This window comes from Balearica regulorum, chromosome 4 (genome assembly GCF_011004875.1).
Source record: "Balearica regulorum gibbericeps isolate bBalReg1 chromosome 4, bBalReg1.pri, whole genome shotgun sequence".
Classification (NCBI taxonomy): domain Eukaryota; kingdom Metazoa; phylum Chordata; class Aves; order Gruiformes; family Gruidae; genus Balearica; species Balearica regulorum.
In genome coordinates, this window is record NC_046187.1 from 72,534,395 (window position 1) to 72,549,142 (window position 14,748).

A 14,748-nucleotide genomic window follows, 5' to 3' on the forward strand; every position below is an offset into this window, starting at 1 on the left:
TTAATGAGCGGCTGAGAAACAGATGCACAGAATCACCCAAGCTATATACTGTAAATATTGTACGCACAAATATGTACTGCAGTCTCCTGAAATACATAAGCTAACTGGAAAAAGGATGTTTTATAATTGGTATTAATTAGGTAGGTTGAGGATAACAAACACTGCTATCACCTAGAAATTCACTAAGTAGAATAACTGTGTTTTCCACACAGATGGCACATTTTAATAGACAAAAATAGTAGTAGCCTGTTTCTTGACAAAATGATGATAACTTGAAGAATTTAGGAAAAGAACCCTAAACAATGTATTTTATTTCTTTTGTCTGACTCGGTATGCTTACTCTTCTTAATGCCTAATGGTGTCCTTCCTTTCTTTTGGTTTATTTCTCAACTCTTCTCAAAGTCTTCTTCATTATATGAACATTCTCTCCCTAGCCTGTATTTTATACACTACAGTGTGTATAAAATGTCTACTTAGACATTTTCTCTGACACGTGGAAACTTTCATATTTTTTGCAATTACCTGTGTATACAGATTTCACGTTCTGTATTTACTAACTATAATTTGGATAGAGAACTGAACTAAGAATTATTATGGATATACCTTTAACTTCATTTTCCTGTTTTTTTAAACAGAAATATGACTGTATGACAATGAAACAGAAATATGACAGCCCATATAGTCAAAATAAGTAGAAGTCCCAGATAGATGCAGACAGGTATAAGTAAAATAACTGAATAGATTCTTCTATGTCATGTGGTATCAAGGAAGTTTTGAATTTTACTTGTTCTCTTCCTGTCGTGAGATATCTTCCCTTTTTCAAGATGAGAAAATGGAAATAATCGGAAAATTGCAGAATACTGTAATTCTTGTGGAAAGAAATTGTATCCACTATTTCCACCTAATGAACACACAATAGCTCACCAAAATCAATAAATATGTAAAGAGTAAGGCCTGATATGAGCAAGAGGCAGGTTGAGACAGAGTGATGATGCATTTGTTCTGTCTCATTCTTCCAGTGAAAAGGACGAATAGATATTTTGTAACAGCAATGAGAAATAATTGCTGCTGCACATAATAAATGTGTCTGAAATGAAAAAAAGTATTTCATATACTATGGGTGTTCTAAAAAGAGGAAAGGAAAATACTAGTTGGTTAAAACATTATGTAATTTCATTAATTTGAGGGTAGATTATAATCTTATTTATACATCTTGGATAAACCTTCCTCTTAGGATTTGTCTACTCACAGAGTTGCACAGGCAGGAAGGCAATAGGAATAGAAAGCATTTCAAAAGTCAGTAACAATATGCCTATCTCAGCTTAAAAGTTACAGCAGCATCTTGAATATCACCTAACCAACCTTTGAGGCAAATGTGTTCAGATGAGATAAAATTGATTGTGCTCCTAGAGGACATATTAGCAGGTGTTGGAAGTGGCCCTGATCAATGCCAGAAGATGCCAGATCCATATTTTTCTTCATGCAGTTTAGGCAGATGGTTTGCCTCTCACTAGTCCACACTAAGGTTTCAGTATTTTAAATTATCAGAAAAGCAAGTGGACTGTATATACTCTTGAACAAAGTCCACATAATTACAGGTCACGTGCGTTTGGGTTAATTATGTAAATGTTTCCTAGTTTTGGTTTTTTCCCCTCTCTTGAGTACAGAAGGAACTGGGATCTTACTTTCCTGTAATTAAAATGCTGCTGGATTGTAAGCAAGCAGACTGAGTAGGTGATACTGTTATTAAAGACAACTTCATTAGGTGATAAATGCCAGATATGCTTTAGGAATAGTTGCCAGATGCCCAGTCCTCCAAGCAGGGAATCAGTTTTTCCAAAGTGCATATGAGTATAGACCTGCTCACAAGGTATTTGAGGTCACAGTACAAGCACAGCTTCCACATGAAATTATTCTGCATATGAACTTGAAACAAATGAAAGGTGACAGATTGAATGATGTAAGACTGAAGATTATCTGTAGTACAGTTATCGCAGAAATAGCAATGTGAGTTTTCATGCGTTATAGCATTAAGGCTGAAGAGCCCATTTTCCATGTTTACAGTTCTCTGACCCTTGGAAATCCTAGCAGAGAAGCAATCAGTATAGTGGATTTTATGACCTCAGTATGTCTCTAAAGGCAACAAGACAAACACCTGGACTGATTGTATATTGTGTATCACAGTCATTAGCTGGAATGATTGCTCAGCATTCTTTAGGATCTCATTTCAGAACAGTGATTTACAGACGCAAGGTTCTTCTGTCCCTATGCCGAGCTCTTAAACCATGGGTTCACAATTATTTTTTTTTTCCTGTGGACTATTCTCAATCCTTATCATTTTACAAATTTGTGTCTTTGGAATTGAACACACTGTTAAGGCAATATGGTTACAGTGTGCAACTGCACACAACTTACCCATCAGGGCCCTGAGGGAACCAACAGGTCTTAATCGCCCTGACCAGCCTTACGTAGGACCTCCTCTCAGACCTTCTGCTCACTGGTCCAGGAGCCCCACTTAAGCTCAGATAGGGGCTTCAGTCCTTTCCCATTATGCTGGAGGTAATTCTGCTCCCAGTTTTCTCTCCAGTTCTGTCTCCTGCTGTCATGGACCTGGGTTGTTGTTGTAGCCTTGTCTGCCGACTGGACCCCAGACCTGACTTGTTACCTTGCTTTGTCTAAGGATGACTTGCTGTCAGCAGAACCTGTCATGTTCAGAACGGTGGCCTGGTTTGTGAGGGCACTGCCTATGCTTTCATTACCTTTGGCTCCTTGTTTCTTTTCCCTCCTGGTGTAGCCACACTCTTATTGCTTCCTGACCATTTCTTTGTTTAATTGTTAATGGTGCATAGGCCAAAATTTATGAGCTGTAGACCCAATCCATCCTATTCTCCCAGCCACAGACCTTGGTGTAAAAACATGGGTTCCAGTAGAGTTTGCATCTTCACAGAATTTGCATGTGTGTTTTTCACTCCAAAGTTTTCAAGTACATCTGACAACAGTACCTTAAAGGTTACTCACCTTGCTTGGGATCTTTTGAGCCTGGAATGTTGGTTTACTCTTCATACTGTCATGTGTGTTCTGCAGTTCAAACCAAAAATACATTATTTCATTTCAGTGACAAATTTTTCAAGTACTCAGCAAAAGATATTAGATATTTACTAAAAATCACTCTTGAATATTCATCTAGAGAACATATACAATCATAGGGGATGTAATTTGGAATTGTTATATCCACAAAAACTAGCTGTGAACACTCAACTTAGTTGGGATATTTCATATCAAATGACCATACTAAGGTAGGTCCAAATATTGACTAAAATAATTTTTTTACTAAGATAATTAAAATAAATAAAATAAATAATTATTGACTAAAATTTATTGACTAAAATAATGCTAAAAAAGTAACAGTGATATTTTGACTATGAATTATTACCTGTATATATGAATATATTCACCTCTTAACTGCAATACATGTTGGGAAGACAAAACAGGGTGTCAAAGCACACTTCATGAAATTATTAAATGGTGGTAGAATTCTACTGATGCCTATTAATTTAGTTTTATGGTGTTAGCACTAGATACTGATGTGAAAGTGTCTGGTATCATGGGGATGAACACAGTGAATAGAATATGCAGATGTGATGCTGAAATGAATATATTACATACATAGTTTGGTGACAGAGTTGTGAACTGGGAATCAACCAAAGCAGGAATTCTGTATGAATGGGACCATTATTCCCTCAGCTTGGCTGCTCTGTGGCATAAAAGTTAATGGAAAAAATAATATGTGGGTTTAGAGAAATATTGCCAGTTTGCAGACTTGGAGTAGTGTCACAGGAAGGCTGCTTGTCTCAAAATTGGGAGAATAGTAAAGCAGCACCAGAAGTATGAGAAAAGGGGGTTGTGCATTATGCATCCAAAGAGGCAAATGTTCATGTATGGATATGAAATGACAGTACAGCTATAAATGACGGCACATAATTCCTAATCCCAAATAAACAAAATTTTCAAATACTTTGAGATATCTTTAAATTCTCCAGCCATTTTTCATCTTCATACTGAGGGATTTTAATGTAATAAAATATTTTGTAGCATACCTCTCCCTTTTCAGGCTTCATGGTTGCACACCTGAACTGGTTAACATTTGCTTTCAGGAGCAGATCCTACAATTAAAGCAATTAGCTTAAAGATCATGATACATTTAAATTCTCTAATAAGAATTTTCTGCCTTGAAAGGCCTTGCGTCCCAGACCGGTATATTAATTTGTTTCCAATGAATGAAATCTTGACTTAGTATTTACATGAATTTTCATTCCTGATTAAAGTCTTGCAGTAGGCAAGCCTTGATTTTCTACCTAGTTCTGCCTGGTTGTATCTTTTGCATAGGGCATTGGGCCTTTGATAGGTCTGCCCATAGGAAACATGTTGCTCATCCAGAATTCAACTTAAAAGCCTCATAATTATCTATGCCACATCAGTACCATAGGTAGTAATGGTTTCCACATAGTTAAAAACCATAGCTAAAGACCAATGGCTTTGCTTTTGAGTTAAATTAGAAGACTATGATCAGGGGATGTGAGCACCAAGGGTTGCTCCAACAGGCACACCCCTAACAGTAATTCCACCTGTCATTTTAAAGGGGAACATACAGGCAGCCACATTTCTAGTTTTTGGGTCTTTCTTTTGGTTGTAAACAGTAATCTCTAATCAAAGCTGTGAAACACAGACTAGATTTTCTAATGGTTTTCTGGACAGTAGCTGTCCATAACATCAATGCTTCCATAACTGTCTAGAGCATGGGCACCAGTGTTCTCTCTCCTCCTTACAGATGCTCTGACATGGTACTTATAATGACAGCGATAGCTTCTGCAAAAATGCTATGAAACAAATGGCATTTTTAATGCATATTTCTTTTAAGACCCAGCATTTCAGCTGGTTTAGCAAACAGTCTAGGGAACTGACCTTTGTGAATGCTTTGGATGCCTTTTATAACATTCCAGAGGCAACAAAACCCGCTGTTATTGCAGCTATAATTTCTGTAGCATTTTTCATTTGTTCCTTGTATTCCTGCATTTTCTCCACTGAAGAATGTGGCTGGTAGTTAAGTGATTTTATAGTTGTCATACACTTTTGACACTATAGGCTTTGTGACATCTTGTTTTTCCTCCCCAGTTTTTCTAGGAAGTTTGTACATACAAAGAAGGACACAAATAGGCGTGTACTTTCTCCACGATATGGAAATAATAAAAGGATAAAAAGTAATGTTGTATTCAAGCATAGGGAATGTGATGGCCCAGCAAAAGGCATGCAAAGTTCATCCCCCTAGAACCTATCACACATTAAAGCATTTACTATAGTTTAGGAACAGAATCCAGTGCCCCTTTCACAAGGACATAAGGAGAGCCCAGAACAGTGATAAATGCACTTGTACTGGCTAGTGAAAGCTAGAGTAAGGCATTTTCAGAATGGGAGTGGGAGAGTGCAGATAAAAAGGAGTCAAATAGTGTGCCTTTTATCAAGCTTATACTGTTATTCGATTGGATATGGTGATTGCAGTGTGGGCGGAAGAAAGTGCAAACTGACATTTAATTAATTCTCTTCCAAGGAGAAGACAACAACAATCTGCTTTAACTATGATAGGAGCTAACTCATTGAACAGCGTTCATATCAAAGTTTGGATCAAATAACTAGATCTGTTTCTTTGTTTTTCCAGGCCCTCCCTTCTCCTGCTCTCTTAACACACAGACCATGTACTCTGCTTCTTTACAAATCATGATGACTTCCCACTCAGCCTGCTGAAGGAAAGAGAATGGAGCCTGCACAAAAAAGAAGTAAGAATCTGCTGATGTTTTAAAACAGTGGGTGATGACATGTGGTTATTTATCAGTTACTACAGAAAACAAATAATAACATTGAACATATTTTTTATTTTGAAGCCTTAATAATTGAATACCTTAAATATCCACATGTCCTGTGGGAGTGAAAGAGCCATCAAACTATTTCAAGGTTTTGAAGAGAAGAAAGTAATCATGTTTCTGCTGCCTGACATGGCTGCTTCCATAATTTCTCACGTAGTACTTGTACAGTGAATAAAAGCTAGACCTTGTCTCAGACAATTAATAATAAAGTAAGGAAGATGGAAAAAGGGTGATAGAACAGAACAGACGATACGAACTTCATGACTCTGGAGAAAGAGCCAGGACCTATTAGGTGCAAAAGCAAGTATGTTTCAGATAAAGTTCTAAGACTTGTGAAAATGGAATATTACGGAAGAAACAGTTTAGAAGAAAGAAAATACTAGAACAAGAACATAATACACTTACTTCTGCTTTTCGGCGATTTTTTGTTTTGATTTCCTCTAGCTGCTTTTTTTCCTTTGGAGGTTTGTAGGTGGTTGGAGGAACCTATATTAAAAGGCAATAATCTCCACAATATGGGGTATAAAACATTCCAAGTGACACATTCTTCCAGGAAAAAAACACATTCACTTTTACCATAGAACAGCTGCAGTTATTTTTAAAATATTGATTCTTTTCTGTTAGTGCCAGTGTAGAAGACATGGACAGATTCCAACTAGCTGGGACTACCCAGGCTTTTCAGTCCTGTCCAATGTAATATAACCCCTGGACAAAAGACCAGAAAGAAAGAAAAATCTGAAACTAGTACAAGAAAAGCTAAAGAAATAATAAATCCTATAGGCCCTATAGGATTTTTCCCCCTATAGGATTTTTCCCCTTATATGGGAAAAAAAAGAAGTTGCCAGAAGGGGAAAAGTTCTGTTTGGCATCTCATAAACTTCATCTTCACAGCACTGACAGCCAGATAGGGCAGCTGAATAAAGTTCAGCTCTGGAGCTCTTTGGCACAGTGTGTGGTACTAGCAACAACTTACAGAGACTCCCAAGAAGTTTAGGGAAGAGAAATCCTTTGAAATGTGTTAAATACCTGGAAACATCATTGTAACTAAGGAAGTCTTTGAGAGGAAATGGTGGGAGACTGAGAAGGCAGTTGGAGAAAGCAAGCAGCTGTGCTTGCCCTGTTCCTGTAGTCTTCCTGGACATCTGTGTTTGGCCACTACTGGAGAAAATACACTGGGCAAAATGGGCCTTTGCTCTGGTCTGCTATGGCTGTCCTAACGTCATAGAATCATAGAATCATAGAATGGTTTGGGTTGGAAGGGACCTCAAAGATCATCCAGTTCCAACCCCCCCCCCCGCTACGGGCAAGGACACCCTCCACTACACCAGGTTGCCCAAAGCCCCATCCAACCTGGCCTTGAACACTTCCATGGATGGGGCCTCCACAGCCTCTCTGGGCAACCTGTTCCAGTGCCTCACCACTCTCACAGGGAAGAATTTCTTTCTAACATCTAATCTAAATCGACCCTCCTTCAGCTTGAACCCATTACCCCTTGTCCTGTCACTCCACTCCCTGACAAACAGTCCCTCACCATCTTTCCTGTAGGCCCCTTCAGGTACTGGTAAGCTGCAATTAGATCTCCCTGGAGCCACCTTTTCTCCAGGCTTAACAACCCCAACACTCAGCCTGTAGGGAATTCTTCGTAAGGGAATACTATTGGAGGTGTAGATGAAATGTTTGAGGTAGAGGACTGAGAGGGCCCTCCTAGTGTTACTCAAAGAGTTGGAAAAGCATTCACATGTCAGAAAGGGCTACAGATCCAATGGCCAGACAAGACTTATGGTCTGGCTGTCATATGAATTCAACAGGAGACTGGGGACTTCGTGGTCTTGAGTTGGGCTGAAACTTCTGGGGCATTTCAATATTTGCTTGAGCAAATAAAAACTCTGAAAAATTGGATGTCTCCTGCCTATGTGGGTGAGATAGTCTGCCAGTTTACTGGACATCTGCTTAAATATTTATCTTGCTAAAAATGTTCTAGCTCAATTAGAAGTTACAGAATTAATTCAAGAATTAATGAGAAAAATCTATAATCTGTATAGTGGAGGTCAGTTTAGGGAACACAGGGATCCCATCTAGTTTTATTGAACTATATAAAGAGCTATGCTTAGAAAAACTCATGAATCTGATGTACTTTCCACTGTCTTTGCTATTCGACATCATTATCTACAGGCAAAACAAATGCACAAACAGAAGCAGCTAGCAATTAATACACTGGTGAGAGTGCTGAAGTATTTTTGTGAGCTTTTTAAGTGAAGTAGAACTGAAAGTATTTCCCAGCAGTATCTAAGAATTTTTATTATGCTTTTATGGATGGAGAAATTAAAGCCCAGAGGATTTGCAAAGGGTTGCACAGGCAGTGAGTATCAGTTTATTTCACTCTTCTTCCTAGTCATGCACTTTACCTGCAAAACTGTACTCATCTGCCAGTGTAAGCTGAAAATCTCTCCTTAGAAACTGCTATGCTTATTCCAAGTAATTTAAGGAGGAGACTTTTCAATCAGCTCTGTTTCAAAATGATCTTAGCCTTGTAATTTAGCCCTCAGATATCACAATGATGAGTACCAATCAGACAGACAGACAGACAATGCAGCAATTACCCAGTTGCCAGAAGAGGATGAATAAGTAACTGTAAGTAAATTGTAAATTCCAGCAATAGAGAGATCAAAAAGGCCAATTTGTACCTACTTAATCCTAATGTTAAAAAAGGGGGGCTGGGAGCAAGAGACACCAACCTTCCTCTTCCTCTCCAGCCAGTGGTCAGGCTCACTTATGCTTTCTGGATATCCTTTTATCAGAGGTTTATTTAGGGAGTAGGTACCACAAGAAGTTTAAGGAAGAACAAAATGAATAATCACTTGAACTTTGGTAGTCATCACTCTTCTATTCTTTTAAAGTTACTGTGATAAGATGGACAAGGACAGGTTAATGCAATGCTATTGTATTAAGAGCTTCTATTTTTATACATGAGATCATAAAGATAAATATATTGTTGGGTATATATGTGCAAACAAAATCCTCTGTATTGGCCAAATTAATTCACCCATTTAATTATTTTAAACAATCAAGCAACTCCATTCATAAAGCACAGCTGAAATAATAAGGAAAATATCTAAAAAATGCACTAAATTTGGCTGAATGGTGTTACAATAACATCTCAGTGCAGCCTTTTTATTTTTTTAACTACATTATTGGTTTGCAGAACATCTAAAATTAAAATAATTGCAGAATCCTATTATTCTAGTACCGTGGTGACATTAAAAGTGAAATTTGTCCAAATCATTTTGCTTGTTAGCAGGTCTAAGCACCTGTCTCCATTTGATTCTTTTGCAAACTTTAAGCTAAAGCACTCATTTTTCTTTGTAGAATTGTATTTATGAATGTGTGTATGCATATGGGCATGCTTGTGTGTGCATCCATGTGCTTGTCTGCAAACGACAGTGAAGAGAAGAATTTATAATCTTTAGACCAAATATTTATAGTGAAAAGTTTCATTATGAAATTTCAAAATTAAAGTGTTTTTTCCTTTTCACTTAGTGTCCTCCACTTCTGATGAATGTTTATGACAACCAATGTTTATGACAACGAATGATTATCCTAACCTTCTAGGCCTATGTTACTCAAATGCAACTTTCCAAGGTGAGTGGAGAGTCCCATCTCAATAGAGATAACTAAGACAACTACCCTGCCTTCTGCAACAACCCACATCTCCAGTCCTCCCTTGCAAAGGAAGCATGTGTTCAGTGTACAGGACAGCAGTGCCATCCCAGCTCCTGAACTCAATGTATGTGATACTTCTCATCTTACTCTGCATTTTATCTTTACTATAGAATATAATGCAACCTAGCAAAAAGAAATACCTAAAATAATAATCCAATTAATCAGAATGAACTAATTTCACCATAAGGATGCAATAACTTATCAGTAGTCATTGCTCAAAATCCAGACGCCTCCATATGAATTCATACAGCTGTATCAAAGTCGAGCAGTAACTATGCCTATAGCTATTATGACTACAATAGTCCCTGCTAATATGCCACACGACAATTCTTTGACAGATGCGTGAGAAAAAATGGATATCTCACAAAACTAACAACTTTGTGAGAAAATAGATGAGAACATTTCTGCAGCAGGTTATGGGATGTAATCTGGAAGAGCTTTATTTCCATGCATTCCTCTCAATTACGTACAACTCTCCACCATGCTGTAGCCAAAACTATGGCCTGCTCTGATTTTACTCTTTCTTGCCATCTGGGCTGTCTTTTCAGTCTCTATTCATTTCAGGATCTAAAATAGTGATACTGGCAACAATATGGCAAATTAAAGCAGAGCTTAATTTGCTGAGATAGGTACGAAATGAGCACAACATATGTCACTACTACGCTAATGGGTTTAGGTTCGTACAAGCTTTTAAATTTGCAGACTTGGCCAGAATGTAAACCAAACTTAGTATAATCCTAACACCACAAATGAACTTCAGTAAATGCATCCGCATTAAAGCAAATTTATTCTAAGAGGGGCTGCACAGCATAAAGGTACTAAAATGACAGCAATATGACTCATTCCTATACTGATTAAGTAGTTATTAAATGCAGTTTTTCAGAGCCTGGTATTAAGCTGTTCCAATGTAAAATCCCATTAACTGTATAACACACTACCATTAAATTACTCTGCCATCCTAAGATGTAAATGGTTTCTAAGAGCATTCAACACATGTATTATTTAAAACCTGAAGTGCTAATACAAGGTGGCAGATAATGCCCAAAACTATGACTTCCAAGCTCACTTCCCACTGCATTTAAATATAGATGATTTTGGAGTCTTTATTAAGTTAGTCATAGCAGCTTGATCCCAAATCCTGTTTGCTTTACCCCTGTGAGCTAACTTAAAACCAATTCTAAGTCTCCGATTTGCACCCGTGTAACTGAATCACAATCTTAGGCAATGAGTAAAACAAAAGCGTAGCATTTCAAAGATAAATCTAGTCTCATTTGTACATGAGCAATAAATTTAAACTGAAAAACCTTAATTTTACAGATTCAACATTAATACAAATAGAATTGCACCCTCAAGGAGGAGCTGCAAACCTAGAGTCCATCTCATCTCCAGTGAAATTGCTTTGCCATTTATTTTAATGAGAGTTTGTCTACAAAAAATCTAAGTTTATAAAAAATGTGTCATTTGAATGTTCTTTTCTTACCTGCTTCAGTGCATTATCCAAAGCAAACATCTTACAAATCCAAGGACTACCAGAAACACTTGTATCAATGCTGAAATCAATTTGTACCCATTGTATAGTTCTATCTCTAAAAGTCAGAAAACAGCTACAGGAGCCAACCTTTTCCCTTTCCTTTGTTTGGCTTACAATTTTCCTACACAACATTCACTGAAATGAAAAGAATTAGTTTGGTTTGTTTTAGAAATCTGACCTTCAATAACACAGATTATTACAGAAATCCTTGTTGACTTGTCAAATGTTGTAGATTTTCTACAGTTATTTTGAAAGAGACTATTAACTCCCCTACTATGATTTTGTGCACAAGCATACATAAAATGTAGTATCTCTCAAAGCACAAAAAAACTCACAGGTGGCCTTTTTTCCAGTACCGGTATTGGCAGAGGTATAGGAATGGCACGTGGTTTGGGTACAGTCAAATTAAATTCCTTTGGCTGAGTGACCGTCGAAGTCTTGACAGTGGTAGTACGATTACTTAATTTATCTGTGAGCTGTTCAATCAGTTGCTGTACTTTTGGCTGCCACCTTCAAATAAAAACAGATTTTTCAATTTTATTTCATTTTTTTCTTTGATACAAACTTACATGCAGTATATGAGGTTGGTATTGGTGCAAATTCTGTAATGCTTTCAGCCATTCAATTTTAATAAATTCGACCTATGAATTTGTACTCATGATTTAGTTGGACTGTGTTACTTCACCTCAATAGATGCTCATCCATTCAGACTACTAGCGGTGAAATAGCCAGTTTTTACTGAATAAGCCACTATGTCACCAGTTCATTTCACAGCAGGACCAGACTATGAATCAGCAAAGCAGCTGTCATAAGCTAAGCGCACACTTAACTTAGCTGAAGAAACTATGAACAAACAGTGGTCTGAGTATTGCCACTTTCGCCTACTGACAGAGCTCAGATAAATCAATCTCATAGCACAGGCAGTTCTAATAAAAAAATAGAAATATTGAAGGAGTTTGGTGAGTTAGCAAATGAACCCTGCGGGGCAGTCAAGATGATTTTGATTTCTCTGTGTTTGGATTTTGGCTTGTATGAAGGTTCAGACTTCTTCCCAGGCATGACAGGAAGGTGCGGAATTCAAGGTAAGGCAAAACTGGTTATCACAGGGCTAATGATGGTGACAGCCTCATGTCAGTTATCCCTCTTCTATATGTGTTCTATCCTTAAGTATTACACATGCAATGGACCTTTCCCAGAACTTAAAAAGCAGCCAACAATGCAAATTTACAGTAACTTCTTTACTGTTACCTTAGCTAGTACTGGCATTATGGGATGAAGCTTGCAAGTAACTTCTGCAAGTAATGCAGCGCCATTAAAATAAATAGAACTGTTTATATTAACCTCATTGATATTAGAAAGAGGAATACAAAGGCATATTTAAAAGACTTTAAGTTACTGAACTGATTAAACTGATCAATGCATCCTCAGCCCCCTGAAGGAAGTTTCAAACCCAGTAACCAAATATGGCCTTCAGCATTCTTGTACAACTTACATTTACTACTTTTCTAGGCAAAACACGTGTTCATTACATTGAATGTAATTGACTGCGAAGGACAGCTCCAATAAGCTCAGTGTTAACGAAACAAGCCACAGATTAAGCGTCTGCCTGCATGCATATGTACATATAAAAAGTGTGTGGATATATGTGTATACCTCCATCTATACATCTCTATCTGTATCTTTATACTATTCTAAGCATATGTTAGAATTAGAATTACTACAGTGGAATGCATTGAGTCAACTTCTGACTTCAAATATATCCCTGCAGTTCCTGTAGAACGGAATGGAATTTGGAGCATTGCAAGCCAAATCTATACATTTGCTAATTTGGCATAATCTACATAGTATGAAAGAATTAATTCTACTGACTTTGATACAACAGTTAGAACTAGATGCAAACTCTTTTTCAGCTGATGTTGTAACATATTTTAGTCTAACTGTTTGCCATCATCTGGGTTAATCTATACTGCAGTGAGGAGGATGTGTGATTGCAGCCACATAGGTGTGCCAATGCAAGCTCTAATTTATGTGTCCTGGGTGAAAATGAGAGTGAAAAAGTGGCACAATAGGCTGCAGAGCTGCTGTTTCTCCACATGAAAATGTTCCAGTTTGGCAAGGGTAGTCATGCTACTGTATCACCACCTAACCAATGTGTGGACACACCTGGCACTTCAGAGCATTTAAACTGTTAAACGATGCTGCAATTGTGTAAATAAACAGTAATTTTAAAAGACTTGTTTACATGCTTATCTGATGTGTTCAGAAGGGATTTTATGACCATCAGCATAAACAAGTCTATGCATAGAGCCAAACTCAGGGAAGTCAAACATGTTTTTTCATACACTTAATGTCATACAGATGTTGAAGTGACTTATGAGGCACAAGTCTAACTCTGTAAGGTAATTTGAACCTTATAGGGTTTTTTTTGTTTTGGTTTGGTTTTTCTTTTCTTCAGAGTATGACGTTTGATCTATTCAGGGGCACTGAGAAACAAACTTAAAACAGCTACAAAAGGACTTTTCTATGAGAGACCCTCTGGGTAAGTAAAAGGATTACTATAGTCTCTCCAAGACAAGAAGCGTTCCGAGTGACTTCAATAGGAGAGACACTTGAACAGCAAATTGAACTTTCAGGGGAAGCTTTCCTCAGCTTTTCAACTTTGAGGTAGCCACAGGCTACTTAAGTACTGCTTACCTTAGCAGTGGATCAATCCAGTTCTCTTTTACATACAGTGAATCGTAGAACTGACTCCATTCATCTTTTATCCATGTGTTCAAATACAAGGCATTGAAGAAGAACCTAAGAAACTAATAATAAGTGATTTCTTTTAAATATGACTACTGAAGGTATGATGTACATAAGACTACAAAAAGATAGTTGCTTTTACTACAAACACTGCTGAAGAACTTGCTTGTATTGTACCCTGTAACTATAATCATAGGTGCTCGCTATTTGTAGGTTCTTAATGCCATTAGGACAGCCCCATGTCTTTCAGCCCTATTTTGTGAAACACTAATAGATACTAAAATATTCTTAGTGGCCTCTAGGGACTACGACATGGGGATGTGTTGATGCATCTTTAATTTGCTTCAAACATCATGAAACAGAAGTTTTTATTCAAAATTAAAGTAATTACTACTGCAACACACTGATTTTAGTATAATTATACAACAGAGTTTCACAGTCTGATATACCCACAATCAACTCCTGATTATCTATAGTGAGATGATCCATGGTGTCCAGAAACATCTCAGGCCTGGCACGGCACCTGAATTACTTAAATTGCTTTCAGCTCCCTGGGATTTGGGCAGGGAGACCTGCTGAGAACTACAGTAACTGCAATACAATATGGTTTCTTCTTTTATTGAAATATAATTAATTGGCATATACCCATTAAACTAGAAAACTGAAATTTGGCACACTAACACACTGCAGGGCTTTATGTGCTGGAGAAATAGCAACTTTTGTTTCCCACTGGAGTTCACCAGGTCAAGAGCCTTTCTTTAAAACTTGAACTGCTCAAACAGCCTTTTGAAACAGACTCTTGAAAAATAGCACTGAGATCTAGTGTGTGTCATT

General features: G+C 37.4%; 1 protein-coding gene across 5 annotated transcripts in view; it reads right to left on the reverse strand.

Annotated features, from left to right (window-relative positions):
* Positions 1-14,748, reverse strand: part of CFAP99 (cilia and flagella associated protein 99) — a 60,926-nt gene that overhangs the window by 20,344 nt on the left and 25,834 nt on the right. For all 5 annotated transcript variants that reach the window (XM_075752655.1, XM_075752658.1, XM_075752656.1 and 2 more), the window contains 5 exons: positions 13,864-13,976; positions 11,505-11,679; positions 6,324-6,404; positions 4,098-4,163; positions 3,019-3,078 (listed from right to left, as the gene is read on the reverse strand). In XM_075752655.1, coding sequence (XP_075608770.1) covers positions 3,019-3,078; positions 4,098-4,163; positions 6,324-6,404; positions 11,505-11,679; positions 13,864-13,976 — 495 coding nt within the window. The remainder of the gene's footprint in view (positions 1-3,018; positions 3,079-4,097; positions 4,164-6,323; positions 6,405-11,504; positions 11,680-13,863; positions 13,977-14,748) is intronic.